Source organism: Gavialis gangeticus, unplaced genomic scaffold (genome assembly GCF_001723915.1).
Source record: "Gavialis gangeticus isolate Ggan-Ray unplaced genomic scaffold, GavGan_comp1, whole genome shotgun sequence".
NCBI classification, from domain to species: Eukaryota; Metazoa; Chordata; order Crocodylia; family Gavialidae; genus Gavialis; species Gavialis gangeticus.
The window spans coordinates 12,048,361-12,070,739 of record NW_017729012.1 but is presented as its reverse complement, the minus strand read 5'-3'; the positions used below and the strand labels follow the sequence as shown (position 1 = coordinate 12,070,739).

General features: G+C 44.8%; 1 protein-coding gene across 2 annotated transcripts in view; it reads right to left on the bottom strand.

Annotated features, from left to right (window-relative positions):
• MYO1C (myosin IC) overlaps window positions 1-22,379 on the bottom strand; it is a 112,185-nt gene that overhangs the window by 7,919 nt on the left and 81,887 nt on the right. For both annotated transcript variants that reach the window (XM_019511304.1, XM_019511305.1), the window contains exons 9-28: window positions 21,985-22,056; window positions 21,428-21,547; window positions 21,086-21,168; window positions 18,990-19,095; window positions 17,447-17,527; window positions 15,804-15,895; window positions 13,037-13,131; window positions 12,778-12,824; window positions 12,399-12,479; window positions 12,105-12,210; window positions 9,381-9,498; window positions 9,046-9,159; window positions 8,784-8,860; window positions 8,611-8,679; window positions 8,317-8,401; window positions 7,626-7,785; window positions 5,078-5,161; window positions 3,027-3,120; window positions 2,866-2,921; window positions 2,211-2,346 (exon numbers count right to left, since the gene is read on the bottom strand). In XM_019511304.1, coding sequence (XP_019366849.1) covers window positions 2,211-2,346; window positions 2,866-2,921; window positions 3,027-3,120; window positions 5,078-5,161; window positions 7,626-7,785; window positions 8,317-8,401; window positions 8,611-8,679; window positions 8,784-8,860; window positions 9,046-9,159; window positions 9,381-9,498; window positions 12,105-12,210; window positions 12,399-12,479; window positions 12,778-12,824; window positions 13,037-13,131; window positions 15,804-15,895; window positions 17,447-17,527; window positions 18,990-19,095; window positions 21,086-21,168; window positions 21,428-21,547; window positions 21,985-22,056 — 1,876 coding nt within the window. The remainder of the gene's footprint in view (window positions 1-2,210; window positions 2,347-2,865; window positions 2,922-3,026; window positions 3,121-5,077; window positions 5,162-7,625; window positions 7,786-8,316; window positions 8,402-8,610; window positions 8,680-8,783; window positions 8,861-9,045; window positions 9,160-9,380; window positions 9,499-12,104; window positions 12,211-12,398; window positions 12,480-12,777; window positions 12,825-13,036; window positions 13,132-15,803; window positions 15,896-17,446; window positions 17,528-18,989; window positions 19,096-21,085; window positions 21,169-21,427; window positions 21,548-21,984; window positions 22,057-22,379) is intronic.

The following is a 22,379-nucleotide window of genomic DNA, read 5'->3' as shown; positions in this document are numbered from 1 at the left end:
GGGCAGAGGACTGTGGGTTGGGAGTACAGGTCACTGGCAGCACCGGGGGCTGCGGGTCAGGAGTGAGGGGCACCAACATGGCCCGGGGGGGGGCAGGGTACTGCAGTTGAGTTAGTGAGGTGCGTTGGCAGGGCTGAGGTCAGCGGGTTGGGAGTGAGGGGCAGCAGCAGGGCTGGGGGGGAGCTGTGGCTTGGGAGCATGGGGCAACAGAACAGGCAGGGGCAGGGTCACCCTTCGGGGCCAGCCATGTAAACACTTCTCCGAAATCCATCATTCATGATGGGCAATTGGCTAGTTTCTGAATAAGGTCCCTTCAGTGTTTGGGGGTGGGGGGTTGTTTCTATTTTGTTTTAAATTTCCAGACCATAAGCAGTTCAAAGCCCGTGGGATCATCAGGAAAATCATCAAAGGAAAATCAGGCTGGAAGGGACCTCACAAGTTCATCTAGTCCAGCCTCCTGCTCAAGACAGGACCATCCCTGACTAAACCATCCTAACCAAGTGTCTGTCCACCTTACTTTGGAAACTTTCCAAGCATGGGGTATCCACAACTTCTCTAAGGAACTTGTTCCAATACCTGGCCACTCTCATAGTCAGGGATTTCCTCCTGATCTCCAAGCTAAATTTCCCCTCCTGCAGCTTTAGGTCATTGCTCCTAGCCCTGTCCCCTACAGCCACAGAGACAAAAAAAAAAAACATCTCCTTCCTCTCTATAATCAATCCTTCAGGTATTTGAAGACTATTATCAAATCTTCCCTCACTCTTCTCTCCTCCAAGCTGAATAACTCCAGCTCTTACATCTTTTCCTCACAAGTCTTGCCTCCCAGGCCCTTCATCAGTTTTACTGCTCTGCACTGGCCTCTTTCCAAACTGTCCACGGCCTTCGTGAAGTGCAGGGCCCAAAAGTGGATGCAGTACTCCAAGAGAGGCCTCACCAGCGTTGACCAGGGTAGAAGAATCACTTACCGTATTTGCAAGTGACACTTGTATTAATACAGCCCAGGATGCTGTTAGATTTTTTTGCAACAAGAGCACACTGATGGCTCATATTCAGCTTATGGTGCAACATAGTGCCCGGGTCCTTCTCTGCAGCACCGCAGCCCAGCCAGTCATTCCCCAGACTGCATTTGTGCAAGCAATTATTTCTTTCCAGGTGTAGGACTTTGCACTCATCCTTGCCGAACCTCATTTGACTGACTGTGGACTGTTTCTCCAGTCTAGCCAGGTCACTCTGGGTCCTAGCCCAGCTGTCCAGGGTGTCTACAACTCCACCCAACTTGGTGTCATTGCAAATATGCTAAGTGCGCACTTCATCCCATCATTCAAATCATTAATGAAGATGCTAAACAAGACTGGACCCAGGACAGATCCCTGGGGAATGCCATTTGATACCACTTCCCAAACAGACATTGAGCCATTGAGCACTACTCGCTATGTACAACGATCCAACCAGTTATGAATCCACCTTACAGTACTTTCATCTAGTCTGTATTTCCTTAGCTTCTTAAACGAGGATGCTGTGTACGACGGTGTCAAAAGCCCTGCTAAAGTCAAGATATACCACGCCCACTGCTCTCTCCCCATCCACAGCACTTGTTACTTCATCATAGAAAGAAATCAGATCAGGCAGGCTTGACTTGCTCTTGCTGAATCCACACTGACTGTTCCTGATCACTTTGTTCTCCTGGAACAAATCACGCTACATTTGTATAGAGGTCTTTTGTTTAGGATATGTTAAATGTTTGTCAATGAACCTTGAAAATTAAGGGCCAAAGGAAAGGGGCCCTGAAGACAAGGACAAAATGCCAGTGGTTGGAAGCATCTCCAAACACACCCGTGCAAACAGGCAGGTGTTTCTCAGTTCTAAGAAATTCTGAACACTGGCCACAGCACCGTTCATCTCTGTCAGCGTTTCTGACTAAAGAAAAGGCCCCAGTGCTACTGCGGCGAGTGCTTGAGAAATGAGCCTCGGATGGTGACTGTTGTAAAAAAGTCTTTCATAATCTTCCGTTTCAGGAGACGACAAATTCCCTTCTGAACGCGACTGGGAAGAAACTGGAAGCACCTTCAAAAACCACCTGTACAGGGTTAAAAAGCTGCCACATATTTGAAATCTTTTCCCTCTCGGGCACCAATCTTGACTGATCCAGAGTCTTTACCTTAGTTACATTCATCAAGCCCACAAAAAACAGGTGTTCTGCAGTTCCCTACCTGTTAGGTTGGCATAGTCAATTCGTTGTTTGATTTTGGCTTCTTCAACTATGAAGACTGCAGTCTGGGTGAGAAGCAGCTGCCGTGCCCTTGCCTTATACCCTTTCCGGTCATACTTGATCACAGGAACTGCATACTGAAAGAAGTGTTATCAGTTCCAAAAGCACAACTTGTTTAACTGGCAAATAGCAAGCGTGTGGAGGTCCTGATAAACAGAAAGCATGCAAGACTGGGAGACGAGCACTTTGGACCCTACTCAGGAGCTGTGCCGTGGTTTTTCTGGGGGTTTAGGCAGGTCCTAAACTATCCCCTTGTGATACAGCCTCTATGTGGCTGGAGAAGCTGAGCCCAGAGGGTATAGAAAGGGGTAAGACTTTAGAAACCCTGGGGTTAAAGGGCTAGCGAAGGGCAAAAATGTTTTTCAGGCATGACTTAGAAGTTGACCTTTGAGTACAACTTCTGGCCCACAATTTGGCCACAAAACTGCAGTTCTGGAACAAAGGCCACATTGCACTGAGGTTTTTAAAGTTATTACCAAAGCTACCACCTAGTGTAATGTAGAACTGCATCACATCAGAGATTCCACATCAGAGCTCTTGACAGAGCCCACCCTCTACTAAATCAGTGAAAAAGCTGCACAATTACTAAATCTCACCTTTATTGTTTCACTTCCTAAAGCCTGGAGCACTTTGGCGTTTATGTCTTCATGGACTAAAACAAAAACCAAAGCAAAGATGAGGAATTGTTCTGTAACAAGAAGAAAAATGGCCAGACAGGACAGAAATGCGTCTGCCTGCTCAGATGAGCTTTACTCACCAAGTCGAGTATCGAGGAAAAGCCTTGGAACACTTTGAGGATAGTTGTCTTTTTTATCCTTAAAAATCTCACTAGCGATCACTTTCTGATCCAACTGCAAGGAGAATACACAAGAGAAATTCAGTGACCTTGTTCTCTCAATAGAAAGAAACACCCGTCTTCAACAACCAGTCAGCGAGACCTAGATTGTAGGGCCAAAAGAGACCATCACGACACTCTAATTATGAGTTCTTGAACAATATAGGCCAGTTACAAAAAGCATTTCCTGCATCAAGTCTGTAAATTCTGGCAAAGATGCAACATATCTTTTAGGAAGACATCCAATCTCAATAAAGATTTCCAGTGAGGAGAGAGAATCCAGCAGCATCTCTGTTGTTCCAAAGTCTGTTTATTCTTACCATTCAAAATAGGCATTTATTTTTACACTGATTTTCACTGGCTTCAGTTTCCACCCATCTGATTTTATTATGGCTTTGAAAGATTGAAGACCCTCTGCCATCCAAAAATCTCATCCCCCACATAGATACCTATTTTATAAGTGTGTTTCTTTGATCTGTCACTGAAAGACAGGTCTGGCAAAGACAAGGCTTTGGAGGGGACTAGGAACTGTGATAAGTTGAGCGGTTGGGCTAACAGACCACAAGTCAGTTTTTCTTTTCTAAACCTTTCTTAGCTTTCCAAGCATCTTGTTTCAAGTGTGGAGACCAGAATTGGACTTAATGTTGAATAACGGTATCACTAACGCTGTACGTAGTGTTCCTAACAGCTCCTTGGTTCTACTCCGTATTATCCTATATACGCTTCTCAGGATATCACTTGTTCTCTCGTGTTGAGGTGGAAGCTCACGTTGAGCTGGTTATCCAATGTGATGTGACAGTTAACTCCTTTTCATAGCTACTGCTGCCCGGAGACAGTCTTCCATCCAAAAAAATGTAAGTTATATTCATTTTAAGGAGTTTCATTCCAGATTCTTAATTGTTTAGCATGCTACCAGTGAAATGGTTTTGAGTATCTTCCGTTTTTGATCTTCCGAGACAACTCAGCGGTACGTTTTAATATGCATTGTCTCTGTAAGTGTGTTTTGCTATATACTGCATATACGTGCATTTTTATATATGCAAACGTGTGGCTACCTATATATGCGGGCAAAATTTGCAGGAAAACTTCACATGTATACAAGAGAAAACGTAACCCTGTCATTTCATTCGTTTAGAGTATTTGATTTTACAACCTTAACATTCCTTTAATATGGTGCTCCTGTGCTGTGGAATTCAGGCGCTTCATGGTGATTCTGTTTGGATGAAATTCCCAAGCGTTTCTTTTTTTTTTTTCGGTTCATTTTAATTCCCGGCTTGACTGTCAGCAGAGTGGCCTTTTAGACCAGCAATGTCACTCACCCGGCGCCCTAGGCAAGTCCCGAATCACTGGGCTTGTCACACACCAGATCCATGGGGCAAGCAGCAGAGGCAGCGGGCAGCACTGATGGCTGCGCTGGTGAGGCAAGCAGCAGCACAGCCCTCCCATCACTGACAGCCATGCCGCAGGCCTCACCCCCGCTAGCTCAGCATCCAAATTCTCTGGCCCATAAGCAGCCCCATGTGCCAAATGGAACAGTTCACATACATCTGACACACTAGCTTGATATCAGTAGACCAAACCCTTCCCACTTGACCTAATGGAGTAACTGGTAGCAGCAGTAGGCTGTTTTCCTCTACGTAAGCCAGCCATTGGAATACACTTACCTGTAAAAAAGTAACTGTATATGCTTACACTAACAGCAGAGTAAGTGACTCAGGATTCATTGATTCAAATACAGGTTCCAAAGGGGAGTATGTTCTAGCAGGTACAGACCCTTCTACCCCTGTTCCCCCAAGCACGTCCCCCTCCCCTACGTTCCTGTGCGACTATTTTCATATTTCCCGACACCTCCTCCAGTCCTTCTCCTTCCAGCTCTTACCCTGATACACCTATAATAAACAAGGTTACTGAAAACTCCCTTCTGTCCGTTGGAAAATGTGAGAGGTCTGGTAAACGATATAAATATTGTCTACCTGCTGTTTCCACTCTGGGTTGATTCTTTTGCAGTAACGCCACACCATGTTTTGCATACAAAGCTGTCTCAAGAGTTGTGATGCCTGAAGAAGAAATCAGGTGAAAAAATGAAGACTGTTTTAACAGACCCAGCAAAACAGTAGCATTATGACTAGAAGGGCAAAACAGAAATGGGCACAGAAAGCACAAGGCTGAAATCAAAACTAACTGACCTTTAAGGAGCACTTCATTGCAAAAATTATTCTTTTCTGTTTTAAAGACTTAAAACATAATCTATTCCTAGTCCTGCTCAGAGTACTTGTCCTATATATATTCCTCAGTTTGTTTGGGATGGGTGGCTGAGGATTGGAAAATTCCTCTTCATCTACTCTAGCCAACTTGAGGCATCGATGATCTAAGCAGCAAACAGATTCCATCCCAAAAAACAAGTTTTAAGGAAAAATGTGATAATAAAATGATGCCTTCAGATAAGATTTCATGAGCTTTATTTGCAGCTCTGTGATCTTTCAAGTTGCAAGAGGACTGAACCATCAACTCTTACAGAAGGGGAACTACTTTTTCAAGCACAAACTAGTAGCTGGAAAGAAAAACAAGTTTACCACTTTCTCCACCTGCACTCAAATGTCACTCCATTGCTTTCCAACCCAGTTTAACAAGTCAGACGAAATTAATTTCGCTCAGAGCAAAACATTTTCTCAAAAAGATGTGGAAGTACCTCAAATAGATGTCTAAATGGCACCTAAGTATCTTTGTTCAGGGTAGAACAAAGATGGCCAACATATTAAGGAGATATTTGTGGTCCCAGATTTAAAGGCACTGTTTCATAATGGCATCACCAGAACCTACAATTAATATTTCTTACTGAATTATTTGGTCTTATGTAGTACCTATGTTATTTGATACATGTAACCACCATGCTCAACACATAACTATCATGTTTTGTTTATATTTTTACTACCCAAAATCTGAGTCCAGCCCATTTCTTTACTGCTTATAGACCACTGCAGTTAACAGTTCCACGCTGTGCCCTCACTAGCACTCATGGGGCATGCATCCTTCTGCACCTGGCACCACATTATATTACAGCATCCGATGAACTGAGCTCTTGCTCATGAAAGTTTATGCATCTCTGATTCAGTTAATCCACAAGGTGCATCCCTACCCCACCCCACCCTCCACCCCATGTCAGTCACAATGGAGGAGTTATCAGTCATGTTTTAGGCAACAGGAAAATAAGACTGGAAAATGTCTCCTGGGTTACCAAGCCCAGTCCCAGCCAGATATTTATCCCAAGTCTCCTCAAAGCCGCCACCTCGGTCCTTTTTGCACTACTACCAGGCACAAAACAAGGAACACCCATGATGTGATAGAGGTTTACCAAATTCTAAATGGTGCAGAGAGAGTACATTGGGATTTATTATTTACTCTCTCTCACAATGGGCACGCTAGAAGAGAGGGACAGGCTACAACTAGATCTGGACAGGTTACAGGGGTGGGCGGATGAGAATGGGATGGGTTTCAACACTGACAAGTGCAAGGTACCGCACCTCGGGAGGATGAACCAGCAGCATACCTACAGGCTGGGGAACTCCCCTTCCGTCGGCACAGAGGCAGAAAAGGATCTTGGAGTCATTATTGGGTAGTAGTGTTAAAACTAACAGAAGAAAGTTCTTTTTAAAAGAGCATGTCATTAATTTGTGGAACTCCTTGCCAAAAGATGCTGTGGAGGCTGGTAGCTTAATCCAGTTCAAAAAGAGATTGGACCAGTTCCTGAATGAAAGGTCCATCAGTAGGTATTGAGGATAGTAGGGCGCGGGGCTAGCTCCGATTCAGAACTCCCCAAACCTCTGAATGCTGGAAGTTGCAATGGGAGAAAAGCAGAGTGAGGGAAATTCTGGACATGCCCTGCTCACGTCCCACCTCAGCATCTACTCTCCGCTACTGTGAGACATGGCACTGGAGCTACGGTCTGACTTAGTAAATGACAGTTCCTATGTTCCCCTACCACAGTGGCTCTCAGCCTCAATAGACTCAAGGCACCGCTCAGAAAATGTCAGTTCTTAGCCTACACTTCATTTTTGACTACAGAAATAGAATAATCTTTCTGCTGCAAAAGCTCAGAAAGACCACAGCAAGTCAGAATGTTTTTAACGCTATGGATTCCTATTCGAAACATCTGGGTTTACCTTGTGAATCATATTTGAGCACCTAACAGTGCTAACATTGAGAATCGCTCCCCTACAACACGTTATAGGTAAACACAGGGAAGAGGAGAACACCGCAATGCCCAGGTACTGCAATGACATGTTTGAGAAGTAACTGGTTAAGTAATTGGTTACGTTGGGTTAAACGTTTAAATCCTGGAAGCTGCAAGTGACAGAAAAGGTGGGAAAACCCCCTAGTCATACCCAGTTCACTCTCCTTTTCAGCATCTGCCACTGTGTGGCGGAGGATACTTGCCAAGACGGACCTATGGTCTGACCCAGCAACTGGCAGTTGTTATGTTCTGGTGCTCAAAGTGTGCTAGTCCTTGCCTCTCTCACCTACCTCACAGAGTGATGGAGGAGGGGTTGGCCAAGACTTGTCCAAGACATTCCTTGGTAAATTGCGCTTGAGGCTCATCAGGAAGGAATAGCGAATGTAATCTAGGAAGTATTCATTCTCTGCACACCGAGGATAGTTCCGGTAAATAAAACCTTTAATAAACCTAACACAGAAGAAGGAAAGAGCATCAGTAAATTCACCCTTGATGCTATCTACAAGCATTTAGCAGTCTGCCAATTCAATCAGCTATAGCTCCACAATGCATCTTTATATGCCCCTCACTGGTGAAGGAGAAATTAAAAACTAAGCATACCAGGGAAAAAATGGGACTCGTGTCATCAAAACAGAAGACAAACTCTGCAAGACAAGGGAAACTGGCCAGAGGCCTGCAAAGAATTGAGAACTTGCGTTCTGCCAGGGACTCTAAGGGTGGAGAGGCCTGGAGCAGGTAGCTCAGAGGAACGAACGACAAGGAAACAAATGTCAATGTACATAAAAATACTCAAGGCTTTTGTTTCAGGTCTCCTGTTTTATTAGTTAGCCATGAAGGCAGTGCTTGTTCTCAGTCGACCATGCTCCAGATACACACTCTGGAGATGGCTGGCTGCAAATGACAGCAATTTATCCTTGTTAATTAATCCTTTGTTAGGAAAATGAGTGCCAACAAAGCACCTGCATATTAGATTCTATGTACCGTCTAATGGTCTCCACTGCCCACTTCTTCTTGGCAGCTTTTCGGCGTCCCAGTGTCCCACGCCACCATGACTGGATAGTTATTGCTGAGAACAATGGAAAAGAGAGGAAAAAAGACCTTTCATTGAACAAAATTACTTATTTCTACACCGCCTTACCTATTCTCCTCTACATCTTTGGGGTTTTTTTTTTCCCCCTCAAGCAGAGGCCGACTCTATTCCCATTGGTAGAAACAAAATAGGAGCTTCTAATGATACAGGTAAAACACGAGTTCCATTTCCCTGGCTCCTCATACCTGAATGTTTCATGTGCTGGAATTTCTGTCGCTGATGGAAACCTCTCCATGCAGCCTGGATTTTAGTGGCTGGAATTAAAAAAGAATTTCAAACGGTGGTGAAGGATGGGACACTGCGAGAGAACGAGGCACAACAATGGCCCTCTTGTACATCACTAGGATGTGCGACTCACCCAGACTCTGCTTCCGTATTTCCAAAGCATCTTCTGTTGCAAACAATGTCTTGGGAAAGCGGATGAAAATCTTTGTCCTAGAAATAGAAATGCATTACTGAGTTCAGCAGGTCACAGGGCCTTGCTTCCTGTACTCAGCACTCTCTGTGAGACCTGTAACCTGTATACCTCACCCCCTGGACAGCAGAGTCTTATTTAAACACTACGACAAAGACTCCTAATGACTCACATCCCCCACTGGAAAGATAAAAGAATAACTGACCGGCCCATCTTGTACTCTTCCTGTTTGTAGCCCAGGTATTTCACTAGCACAGCCACACCATCATGGGGCCGCCCATCCCACACAGGCCACGTTTCTGGACAGAGCGATTTGTATCTAGAAGCGAACAGGAGAAGACACCTTAGAAAATAAGAAGTCCAGAGTTTCAGCATAGTACAAAAGGAGGGTTCAAGCACCAGGCCTTCCAACAAAGAGCAAACAAGGCTTTCAAGTTAAACAGGGTATACATTTTACGATATACAAACGTCTGTTCTTAGCATATCAGCGTAGACACAGTGATGGGAAAATAGGTCCATGGCAGTTATGGTAAAGCTTACCTCTGCAGGAAAACTTCATATTTCCGGCGATAGGCAAACCCAGCCCTGCGCACTCTCAGATTCTCCATCAGTCCCAAGTATTTCACTTGGTGTCGGATAAGAACTTCAACAAACTGACCTGAGAGCATAAAATTGAAGGAAGACTATCAAACTGTAACTGTCCTGCACTCTAGAAAAAACTATCAGCCCTTAGTGGTCCCTGCGCAGATGCATATACTCACTCAGGAACTCTGGTACGGTGCCAATTGAGATGGCTAATGGAAATGAGGACAGAACAGGGGAAATTAGGCCATCTAATTTGGAAGCAAAATTCAAAAAGCTTAATGCCAGGGGGACCGGGATAATTTCCATCCCAGAATTCTGAAAGGACGTGAAACTGGAAGTCTAATAGCAAGGATCTGAATGTCGGTTAAGTCCAGGTTGTGACCATAACAGGGAGCAGGGGCTCATGCCACTTTAAGAGGAAAAGGGCAGACGGGCAAGACCTCTGCAGGCAGGGGAGCAAAGCCAGCTGCTAGAAAATAAGCAATCCAGAGACAGCAAAGATAGGAACTACCAGACGGAGTGGCTATCCTGGAGCTAGCTGCACTGCAACAGGCAACAAGAGACGGAGCTCAGGGGAAGAGACAGAAGCCCAACTGCAGGACCAGAGAATTAAGTCTGGCCCTGACCTCTGGAAGAAAGGAGCTCCTGACAGCACTGACTGCTGTAATGGAAGTTAAAGATCCAAGAAGGTACCCTGAAGGCTGGAGACAGCTGACTGGGGCAGGGTTTGACAGTGACGTAGGGACCCAAGGTAGAGTCTTAAACTTTAAGTTAGAGACCAACTGGTTCGGGCTTTGTTTTATTTGGCTAAGGGTTTGGGTATAGCTACAGAGGGGGTTGGAGGCCACAGGTGGGGGGCGGGAGGCTGGAAGGCACTCCATGCCATAAGGGCCATCTGGCACCCAGTGAAATGCATGGGCTAAAGCTAGGTGATTCATCAGCTCAAGGCCGAGGCTCCGCAGGCTTGGGGACCTGGGGGTACGAAGGCCACAACTGGTGCCCATATGGCAAGCTCAGTGCTGGCAGGGAGCAAAATAGTCCTTATTAGTAGGCTGAGGGCCCAGTGATGAGTAGGACTGAGGTATGGCTAAGTAAGTTAGTTGGACTAAGGCCAGCACCACCAGGATCACTCCAGCGCTCTGGGGCAGCCTCCCAGCTTCACGTAGCATTTACATCAAGGCGTGGCATGGGAAACAGCAGTGGGGCAGGATCAGTGTGGCCACCAGGAGGCATTATGTCCTGTCACAGTGACCATTTGACTGGAGAACAGCAAATGAAGCACTTGTATTAAATGAGAAGGGGGAAAAAAAACAAGCAGGCACGTGTAGACCTGTTACTCTCATCTCAATCCTATGCAAGGCTTTGGACTGTAGCGATGACAAGGGACAACTGGATAATCTAATTTCTTGTACAACACAGGACACGTGCACACAAAATCCTTTTGGATTCTCACCAGACAGAAACTAGGTAAAAAATCACAACTGTAAAACACTAAGCACTGCTGATCATTATCTCATTACATCTGCGGGGCTGAACAAGAGTAAGATGCAGGAGAGGATGTACATTCAGGGATCTGGGCTTTCTGGCTCCCGTGAAAAAAGAACAGATTTTCTCTTTTAAAGGAGAAAAGTGTGGATTTTCTCCTTTGAAGGAGAAAAACGCGACAAACTGTGGGTTTCCCCTTGAAGGCTGACACGGTTCCAGTCTGCAAGGGGTTGCTTGGGGCTACGGGGAATGGTACCCAGGGAGCAGGGGGTGCCACGTACGTGTGCACACAGTGTGGTGGTGAGCAGCTCCCGCCAGGTAAGTCTATGGGAGTGGGGGGGCACAGGTGATGGGGCAGGGAGGTGGCAAGGGGGCACAGGCAACGCAGCAGGGGGTGGGAGGGAATGTGCCCCCCCCCAGATTTCTGTGCCCACAGTGGGTGCAGAAATAGGGAGGGGGAGAGGGGCACATTCCCCCCTTCCCACCATGTTGCCTGTGCTCCCCTGGCCACGCATCACCTGTGCCCACACCCCATCTTCCCCCAAACACCCACTCCATTCCCCACACATTGGGGGACTGGGGGTGGGGGGCAGCAGGTCAGGAGTGAAGAGCACCAGCATGGGCAGGGCACTGGAATATCGGGGCTGCTCAGCGCCCCAAAGCAGCAGGGGCAACAGCTGCAGCTGGACCCATGCCCTGGTGAGCAAATGGTCAGAGGGGAGCTCTGATATGACACAGTAAAAAGACCCAAATCAAATGCCAAAATTTACAGGTATTTAGAATGTATTTTATTCTAATGATTGGGGCATCAGTAGGCTTCCAATCTGCTTTAAAATTGTAAATATATCAATAAAACATTGTGTTCCACTGACACCTATATATATAGCGATGCTTCATTTTAATCACGGGAAAACGTGAAATTTGGGGGTTTTTTTAATCAGAAAAATTGGGATTTCAGAGACTTTGGGATTTTTAAAACAGAGAAAACTAGGATCCCTTTTATCATCATGTCATCCACAAAAGACAAAGTTGCTTTACACTGAAATGTTTCACTTTATGTAACCAGAATTTGAACCATCTCCATTTTTGACTCCTGTCACCAAGTTACAACTTTTGAAATAAATCCCCCAACACATCTACAGGACGAGGGAAGTGCCTGGAAAACAGGCAGGGCCAGGAAGTGCCAAACCTTACCCGCTTGTTTGGAATCGTTAGGTTTGATGCAGCGAATGTACGATGGCTCCTTGGACATCAGAATTTCCATTAGTTTCGACAGGCTGTTCTTAAACTGAGTTGCCGCCTGGATGGGAGAAGAACAGAAGACTGATGTATGAAGTTACCATTTATGGCTAGTAATTTTGACATTGCACCAGACACACATGGCTAAGAACCTGTCTCCCAATTTTAAACGTAAGAGGTCCTTTTCCAACGCTGCTGTAGGCAGAAGGCACGTGTGTGGACACTTCCAATTCCAACGGTTACTCTTACCGTTTCAGGTCTCTTTTTGTCTGTCAGCTCTGTCCTCTCAAAACACTGGTTCACAATGGGATTCTCAGAGTTGCACATGGTCTAGAAAGAAAAAGGAGAGGACATTTGTAAACCTAAACTGGACAGGGTACAAAAGTCTGTATTTTACAGAATAGGCAGCTACATGGGAGTCGAGTACAGAAAAAACAGAGCAGATTTCATCCCAGATAAATGCCAGTAATAACACACACTTTGAGCACCTCAGCTTCTGCCACACAACAGGCCTATGGACAGCGCATCCTGAAGATGAACAGATCTAACAGAAATATCAAACCACTAGAGCCATTTCAATTCTGCTCCTGACAGTCAACATAACAAGCGATTCTCAGTCCATCCTCACCTCCTTCAGGTTCCGAAACAGAAGGTCATTGTTTTTGTCTAGAAATCCTAGAAAGACAAAAAAAAAAAAAATCAAAATAAGGCAAGATGTGGAAGTAAGAAATTAATGAAATGACATAGTCACCTATTAGCTGACTGTTAATTTTTATGAGTCAGCAATTCTGCATGAATTTGGAAGAAGGGCAAGGAGTAGGGGGTCGGAGCAGGTGGAAACATATAAAAAGGGGCCTTGGTGCGACTGGTTGCAGCATCATATTTACCTGAGACACTGTAGGTGACCTCGCCCGCATAGTGCAAGAGACGAAATTCTTCACGGCCTAGCGACTTGCGAGTCTTCTGGTCAGCCAGCTTGTGTCTGTGGAGGAAGAAGTCAAGGCTTTGCAAAGAGACACTATTAGCCTTGGGGAGGGCTCATCCTTGAGTATGATACTCAATTAATACTGATATTACACTGAAAACACCCTGATAATGGGATTGGAACAGAGGACGAGAAGCTGACATTTTACTGATCTTTAAAGGATAACAATAAAAAGCAACAAGTCTCAGAAATCTACATAGATGTGTTCCAAAAACAAGCAGCCAGCTCCCAAGGCAAGGCAGCATTACTCAACGTGCATGTAAAACTACAAACTGAGGCCAGAAAGCACCAAAGGATTCTGACACTGAAATACAGAGTTATCAGAGACCGCAGGCTGGGAGGAGATAATGGGGGCGCCACTACCATTCAGACCTTGAGCTAAACAATCACAATACTTAAACACGAGTGGAAGAAAACCTAGTTTTTATTGAAGGTGCGGTTTGTAAATGACCAGTATAAGAATGGCAGGAGCCATCTGAAGGATAAAGTTAAGCAACTTAAAATTATGACATTAGCATGGCAGTTATGAGCGGAGTGTCAAAAGGGATGCATCTTTCAGGACACCAGCCAGGTCGCAGAGAGATACTGTGGTGGATAAGAAACAATAAGACACACCAATTCCAATTCCGTAACAATTCCAACGTCGCTTAAGCTGCTCTAAAATTCACAGATTTCTGACCATCTATAAAGGCAAAACTCCAGTCCCTGCTCTGTTTATTCTTGGCTGATTTTCCTGTCGCATCTCAGATTTGTGTAGATATGTATGCTCTCTTGACCATGTGCTTTGACTTTATTCAGTGATTGTATTAACTCAATCCTTCAGTGATAGTAAAAATGTATTTTAAAACTTCTATGTTCCTTGTTATCTGAGGACCCTCACTAACAATAATCTTTGGATTCTCACTTCTCTTGGACCTACACTGCAGGCCTCCCCTTGTACAAGATGCATAAAAAGAGGATTCTCTTCTCTCAAAACATTTGTTAGAGCTACTTTTATTATCCCAGTGCACAAGTTTAGATATCTATCTTAATTTCAAAAGACTGCCCAAACTTTGGAGATCACATAAGGGAAGCCAACAAAAGAGTTTAGCAAAAACACTGTTTTTCCTTGATGTGACTGTACTCACTTTAGACAGCCTCTTCCCACACAAGGCAACCTAATCATCATATCCAAAAATCTGAAGGAACAGTGACCCCAGACTGAATCTGCTATGCAATAAAAGCAAGCAGAAGAGTCAATCGGAGGACATATTTCAGACAAGGGATCAGACACAGCCTCTGAGAAAGAGGATTGTCTGCCTAATCTAAACAATTTAGTGACGATCAGGAATATAATCACCTATTACCCTATAATGAGATCCACCCCAGCCACAGGTGTGCCTGTCTTATGGCATTGTCTTCCCTGAGCTGAAATGAAGCTTTAGGAACTTCAGAGGATGACCTGATCAACTGGAGTGAATGTCTTAATGGTCTCAGAGCAGTGCTTGGGAAAAGGCACAAAATGACCTTTTTCTGGGGACAGGAATGGGATGTCCATCAATTCAACAAGAATTAAACTGAAGTCCTAACAAAGCAGATGCTCTTTGACTAGGAAGAAGACATGATCAAGACCTTTCAGAAACTATAACACTATAGGGGATCAAAATATGGGGCAGCTTTGGACTAGAGATGAGGTGTGAAACAAATGACTGCTAGATACACTCTGAGCTGACAGGGTGCCTAAGCAAAGCTGGTGGAACAAAGTTTTGGAACTGTGTTTTATATGAATATAAATGAATTTTAGCAGTATAGTTATTAAAAAGGTCAGCTTCTTCCAAAGGGAGGCCTTGTGCGATCAAGTAGACCTTCCAAGAAATCTGAGATGCCTGTAGCCATGCTGAGCATCTCCTGGCAGTAGCCGTATCAGGTGCATCAAGCACAGCCAGAGGGAAGTTTTAGCAGTAAATTAACCTTCAGCCAAAAAACAAACTTCTTGGTATGCTCTTGAGGGTGCTTAGCTAGGAGATTTGTGGGCCTGTCCTGAAGAGGCAACTGCATTGGTCAAGCAAAGCAACTGTATTTGAAGAGCCTTGGTAGATGACACTTTTAAAACCAAATTGCTCAATTCCTTGGGATTCTACTCATGAAGATCTTAGATGAGAACCGACTGTTTTGATCACGCAGGTTTACTAGTTACGCAAGCAAACTCTTGAGAGAAAAAAGGCTTTTTTGTGAAATCTTTTATTGGACCAACTGTCAGCCTAACCGAAACAATGTAGTGAGAATAAGGAAAGATGATCACCTATAGGCAGCCATTTTTTTCTCATTCCTCCCACACCTCCTAATAAGAGAGACTCAGTCTACATTGAGAACGCAGTAGTTACGAAATCCCATACTCTCATAAAAGCTTACCACCACCATCATCATCTTCCCCTCCACCAACTTTGCATTTGTTTGCTTCTTTGTTATACCCCTCTGCGTCTCCATTTTTGGGGTGGGGAAAAAAGTCTCATGCTTTTATTCAAAGTGCAGGACCACTGGAGCTTTAATCTTACTAGGATGTCTGGGTGCTACTATAATATGCATAAGTAAGTAGTGGCACAGCAGTATCTGAGTAGTTAAAACCCTCAAGCTCTATTCCATGCTTGGTTACTCCTCACAAAACCGGAAACAACTAGATAAGCACTCACGTGACAAAATGAGGATGATTCTTCACTGTTTCCTCCAGCTTCTCCAAAAATGTCATATCTGTGGCATCGCCGGGTCTCAAACATTCTTCATCCTATAGAGAAAGAATTGGCAACCACAGTCAATTTGTAGAAAGATATATATTCTACCACAGACTTCATTCTGTACATGTCAGCATACAAGCCAGAACCACATCATCCCACTGAAATGGCACACCCAGTTTGTACCCGTGAACACTGCCTGGACCCATAACTCTTTCCTGCCAGCAGATGGAACCATCACCTCCTCACATACAAAACAGCTGACCTGCTCCTACAGCTCAGTTGAATTTTGGAGATCAGCATAATGAAAAATCTTGCTATAACCTGGTATTAGCTGACTAACCTATGTACACAAGGGGCACGTCTACACGAGACATTTACTGCAAGGTAGACTAATTAGCTGTAGAGTAAATGTCTCTGCCTACAAGTGCACCTCTACTAAGCTGGAGTAAAATAATTTACTCTGCAGCAGGATAGTGCTTGCATTTACAATTACAATCCTGCTGTGGAATAAAACACTCAGCAGCAGCGCACGTGTAGCTACTGCCCTGGCTGGCTGGGGCACGAAGGCTGCCTGCCAGCTAGCCCTGCACTGAAGCACCCTTGTGCCCCAGCCAGCCCCTCTGCAGCACATTTTGCTGGGGGGGAACAGCTCTGGACTGGCAGACTGACCCCATTGTGCCCCTGGTCAGCCGGGGCTGCTCTGACCCAGCTCAACATGCTGCGATCCATGGTGCAGTAAGCTCTGGAGTTTATTCATGCACATTAATATACACATGTAGATGTGGTACTAAAAACGGAAGTCATATAGACCAATTTTATTAGTAAAGAAATAAAATCCAAGCTCTTGGTGAGGATGAGAGGGGACTGGCCAGGATAGGGGTGGGAAGCCCAGCAACAAAGTTGAGCTCCTGTAACAGGACAAAGAGCTGTTTTTGCCACTCCTGGGGGCGTGTATTAAAGTTTTGGAAGCTGTCATGCCTGGGATTTGCACTTCTTGTCATCCCAGCCACAGAGCCCTGTGGCAATATTAATTCTGCAAAGTGAGGACTGGGGTAGGGAGAGATTTTAAATCTTAAAATAAAATACAAGTAATTTCTTTCAGGCTACAGGCTCTCTAATGAAACAGGTTCCCTGAAGGATATTCTTACACTGTTTTAAAGACAGTTAGAAAAAGTTACAGTAGATTCAGACAGACATTTATTTCTTGAAATATTCTGCTCCTTCCATGCCCTTGAGAAGATATACATTAGTATATCGTGGCAAACGTGCCTCAAAAATGTCCTAATAAAAATATGTTAAGAATGTTTTATTTAAAAAAAAAAAATTAAAAGCTTCTAACATGTTCAGTGTAATGCACGGAAGGAGAGAGGGCACAAGACGGTTTGAGAGGCCAACAAATGCAAGAACAGGTAAGAAACAAGGTGAAACTACACATCTATGTAACACATGGCTCACTCCTAACTCTGGGCTCAATTCATCTCACACTTCACCTCTTTCCAGGATGCCCTCCCCTGACCTTCCACCAGTGCTTTACACCTATGTTTTTCACTTCCCATTGTGATTCTAAACATTTTCAATGAAAAACGGTTCTGCCAACTCACCAAAATAGAAATGATGCCTTTGAATTTCTCCTCCACCAGATCGCAAATGATTTTGTTGTCAAAATACTGGACAGGTTCCCACTGCCGTTCACAGATATATAAGAAATCAAAGAGTAAGTGAAACTGAATCGCTGCATTGGAAGAAAACTGTATGAATGCTCCATGCATTTTGGTAGATAGCTATTCAAACCAGTTTGCCTGAGGTCCACATTTCAAGTGCAAGACTCATATTCATGTGTAACCACTTATCATTCTAACCCTTTCAAACCGTCTTTGTCCTGTTACAAATAAAGGAAAGGGGGAGGCTGCACAATCAAGTCCCTAATCCTGACATCCCTCCAAAGCAGCCAGTGTCCATCTCTAGTGAAAGAAAACCACACACGAACTTTGACTCAAACTGATGAGGCAGTTTCCCCCAAGGACATAGTATCTTAGATGAGAAATCCAGAAGGGGAGGTCAGGGACAAGAACAAGGTTATAAGTTATCCTGAAGACCCTGGTACAGAGCTGAGTTATCGCTCTGGTACTACATTTGCCACGTATGATTTCAGTTGCATAAACCAAACCCTCGGTGCTGAGCAAGACTTCAGCACAGCATCATAGTCCCTAATTCACAACTGGTGGTCTCCCTAACCTTAGTGTCAGCTTTCACGGTAGCTGCCACTTGGAAGGTAGTTTCCGTACTTTTTAACTGCATGATTGAAGAGAAAGAACATCTTCAGAGCTAGGAATGAACTAGACTATCCACATACCATTTAGCTGGTAGTTCCTATCACCATGCATCTCTTGGAAACAATTAAGAGACAGTTCTGCTACAGAAGTTTCTGTTATTTCTTAATTATATGCGACTGCAGAGCTCTCAAGAACTTCAGCCAGCCGTCACTGTGTCAGCTCAACAACTCATGCTTGCAAGACTGAAATGGAACTCGGTATTTTCAGAACCAAGATTTTCAGCAAGAAAACAGAACAGAAGAGTTGGAGATGTTTTCTCCGGCATCTCTACGCCAATGAGGGTGGATGCTAGGGAGCGTAATGAACAAGGGATAGGTCACTCTAGCTATACCCAGTTCACTGCTCCATTTATAGTTCCATTGGCATTTCACTGACATAAGCTCGAGTGTTCACCGCACTCAAAATACATGACTACAAAGCCCTGTTTCTTCTTCCAAAAGCCCCTGTTCTGTAGCTAATCTAATACTTGAACCTATGGAGCAACTTTTCCAAAAGGCGGTCTCGACTGGCACATGCAGTTTTTCCTGCAGATAGTTGTGCAAAGAGGCGATGAATGGGCTTTGCATGTTTAAGTGTCATCACCTGGATGAGGAAGCAACTGCATGTGCCTACATAAAGCACAGTAAAGAACCTTTTTATAGGAGCCTGTTGTGCTGGCTCAAATGCTAACCGCAACATGGAAGAAAAAGAAGTCTACTTCCAACTGCTTGCTTTGCATACTACAGTAATTAGCAGCTCCTCTTAGCTAGCTGGCTTCCCTCAAAAAGAGGTACTATAAAAAGATAAGAAAAATTGAAGTACTGCCTCTTACCGCTATGCCTTCTGACTCGTATTCCTCTTGTTCCGACTTCAGTGTGAGTTCTATGAAAAGCTGCTGCAGTTTTTCATTACAATAATTAATACAGAACTGCTCAAAGCTAAACCAAAGAAAACACAGACTTAGTCACTCAAACACTGCATTTCAAGTAAAGTAAAGCCTGTATCGTTTATGGATGGCCTTCATAACCTATGTGAAAATCAAAAAAAAGATGCAAACAAGCAATCTAGTAACTCATTTGAGCTAGACAGAGATAAATCAGTGCATAAGCCTAAAGAGGAAGAAGAAAGACATCATCAATAAAACAGGATGGCAGCAGGCATTGCATTGAATAAAGGAATAAGAAATGTAAAATTAGGCTTCTTGCTCAGAAGACACTTGCTCTGTTATTGTATTTTCTCCCATACAATACACCCTCAAATAAAACATGCACCTTGTTTTTGGAAGGCAAAATGTAGGGGAAAAGTCCCCCTGCCCCACCAAGTCATGGCCTGGAGCTGCCTTTCCAAGGAGAGACCCTGATGCAGAATGACAGCCAGCTTCTTTCCAAACCAGCAGGCAGGAAGGATGGAGCCCAGTGTTCAGCTTTTGCACACGCTCTCAAACTGGCAGCAGTTTCCAGTTGCTCATCTGACTGCTTCCATTCCAGCAGAGAAAAAATTAGCTTTCCTGCTTAAGACAGGCACCCCAATTTTGGAGGGCTAAATTTTAGGGAAAGGGTGTGTGCATGGTATGCAGATAAATATGGAATTACCAGGTATTCTGTCAACTTCCTGAAGTTGAGATTTATTCTTGTTTTGATGTGTCAGTTACCAGACAAAGGGAAATGTGTTACATGTAGGTTTGGCAGGATTTGATTTTTATTGATAAACACCAATTTGACCTGCCTCTCACAGACCAACGGAAAAATATTTAATCATCAAAATTTATAAAAACGAAGCGAAAAAAAACCTGGGACAAGCGTAAGGAAATCTGGGGCAGGGGTGCCACGCACACAGGTAGGAAAAGTCCCTGGCAGTGGCTTGGGCAGCTGCTGCATGAGCTGGGGACTGTGCTGGGATGGGGGGTTGGCAGGGCAGGGCTGCTGGTAGCCAAACGCCCAGTGCCACCAGCCACTCGCACTGCCCAGGTCCCAACGGGGGATTGGCCCCAAACTCTGGGCAAGCCTGGGCTGCAAACTGCATGCTCAGGGCTCACTGGGAGTTTGGCCCCTACCCGGATCACACGGGCTGGGCCAGGCCGGGCAGCCCAGGCAGCCCTTGCTCCGGTTGGCCCTTTAGGAGGCAAGCCCGCTTGGCAAGCACCACTGGAGGGGTGGCCCAGCCCCTTGATGGCCACAGTCTTCCATCCCTCCAGGCAGCCCAGGAGCAGCAGCAGCGCGACCCTGAGGGCACCCCCGCACACCCAGCCCCGACCACGCTGTCTCTCCCCATGTTCCCAGAGCTTCTGCCCAGCCCGGCCCCCGGGTGCTTGGGGAAGGGCATATGGGGGTGCCTCCAGGGGCCCAGCCAGCGCCTCTGCACTGCCCAGAGGGGCAGGAGGCCATGGCTGTCAAGGGGCAGAGCTGCCCCTCCACCGGTGCCCGCCAGGCGGGGCTTGTTCCCTAAGGGGCAAAAGGGATCTCCTTCCCACCCTGAACTGGGAGGCCGCTGTCTCTCCCCGGGTTCCCAGAGCTCCAGAGTGCTGCTGTTGCAGAGTGCTGGTCTCTACCCACATGGTTTTTTCCTGATGAACAAACAGAAAGACTTAAAGCAGGTATGCTTTACTGATTTATGGATATTTACTTTTATACATTTTAACATGTGATTTTATAAACCTTTTAACAGTATACTGTCATTACTAAATCGTCTGCCCTCACACTCCTAATTTTGTGCAATCCTGAAAAAAATTAAATTGATAAAATTGATAAAAATTAAAAGAAAATCTTAAAAATAAACATTGATTTTAGGCATCAAAAATTAATTTTTTAAATTGAATTCTGCTATGCCTAGTTATATAATAATCCAGAATGAAGAAAACATGAAGAAAACAGGATTAAATCATGGGCAACAAGTTTCTTCAAAGTGCAAAGACACCAAAAAGAAACATACCTGTTGTGCTGAAAAACCTCAAATCCATAAATGTCAAGCAGCCCTAGGACTGTTGTACTCCTCCATCCTGGGAACTCTGTCTCCTGCAACAAAGCCATAAACCATTCATTCATACCTGGCAGAGCATGCAGCAGCTGTGATCTATTCTTACAAATATAATCCTGCTGTCTGGCTCTCCACACAATCAGTGTGAATGAAATATGGTTAGAAATTCATTGTTCAGCATGGAGATGGTAATTTTCCCTGCTTCCCAATCACGCAGTTTGAATTCACCATGTCCAACCGGTTTGCTGTACAACCATGCAAAACAATCATGGGAGTTCAAGTGAGAGATGAATTTACCTTGTAGGAAAGAGACTTGTTAATCTTATTCACTAGCCAAGAGAAGGTGCGCCCATACACTGCTTTGGCTAGAGCATCCCTTGCATAAGCTGCTTGCTCCAGGTTGAGAGGACTGACCAGCTGTATGGGGAAGAAGAAACAACAACTTCATATGGATGGCCTATTGAAAGACGCAGTCTTCTAACTTAGTATGAACAAATTTGTGAGAGGCAAGGATTTTTTGGGTAATATCTTTTATAAAGCCACCTGTATAACTGGGAAAGACATAGACAAGTTTGCAGGTACTCAGTGTCCTTTCTCTCGCACATGTTCTGGACTGTCACAGCTACATCATCACGCCAACTTTGTGAATAAACTGGTCACTCTATTGTGACACAGCCCAGACAGGAAACTATCTTCCAGGACTCATCACTAGTCAAAAGCAGGTTACATAACACCAAGAAATCCACAGTGTCTTCTCTTAGCTACAAAGAAGACCGTCTAGTCTACTAACACCAAAGCGTACTTAGTCAGCTTCAGATCTGGAAGTCTCTGAGTTTTCCATCCCTGGTTCTTACCTCTTCCCCTTTGGCTATTATCTTCTTGTGGATCAGTGCTTCCCGAAGGATAGAACCTTCAACCCCTAGGAGCTAAAAACCAACAGAATGGAAATTCAGTTACACAAGTTCTTATTCATTCACCATGATCTGATTCAGACAAACCAGAGACTCGGTCCCATTCAGCTCCATTCAAGCCCAGCTCTTCAATGGCTCCCCATTTACCACTGGCTCCCCATTCAGTTTTACCCCCTTTCTCCCCTCAACTCAGTAGCTCAGTGTTCTGCCAGTAATGTCAACCTTGGCTGCTTTCTTCCTTACACTCCTTACAGAAGGAAAAGTCTCTCTCATCTGAAGCCCCTTCTCTCTTGTCTAAACCACCCCCCTTAATACCCACCTCCACTGAGATGATTAAA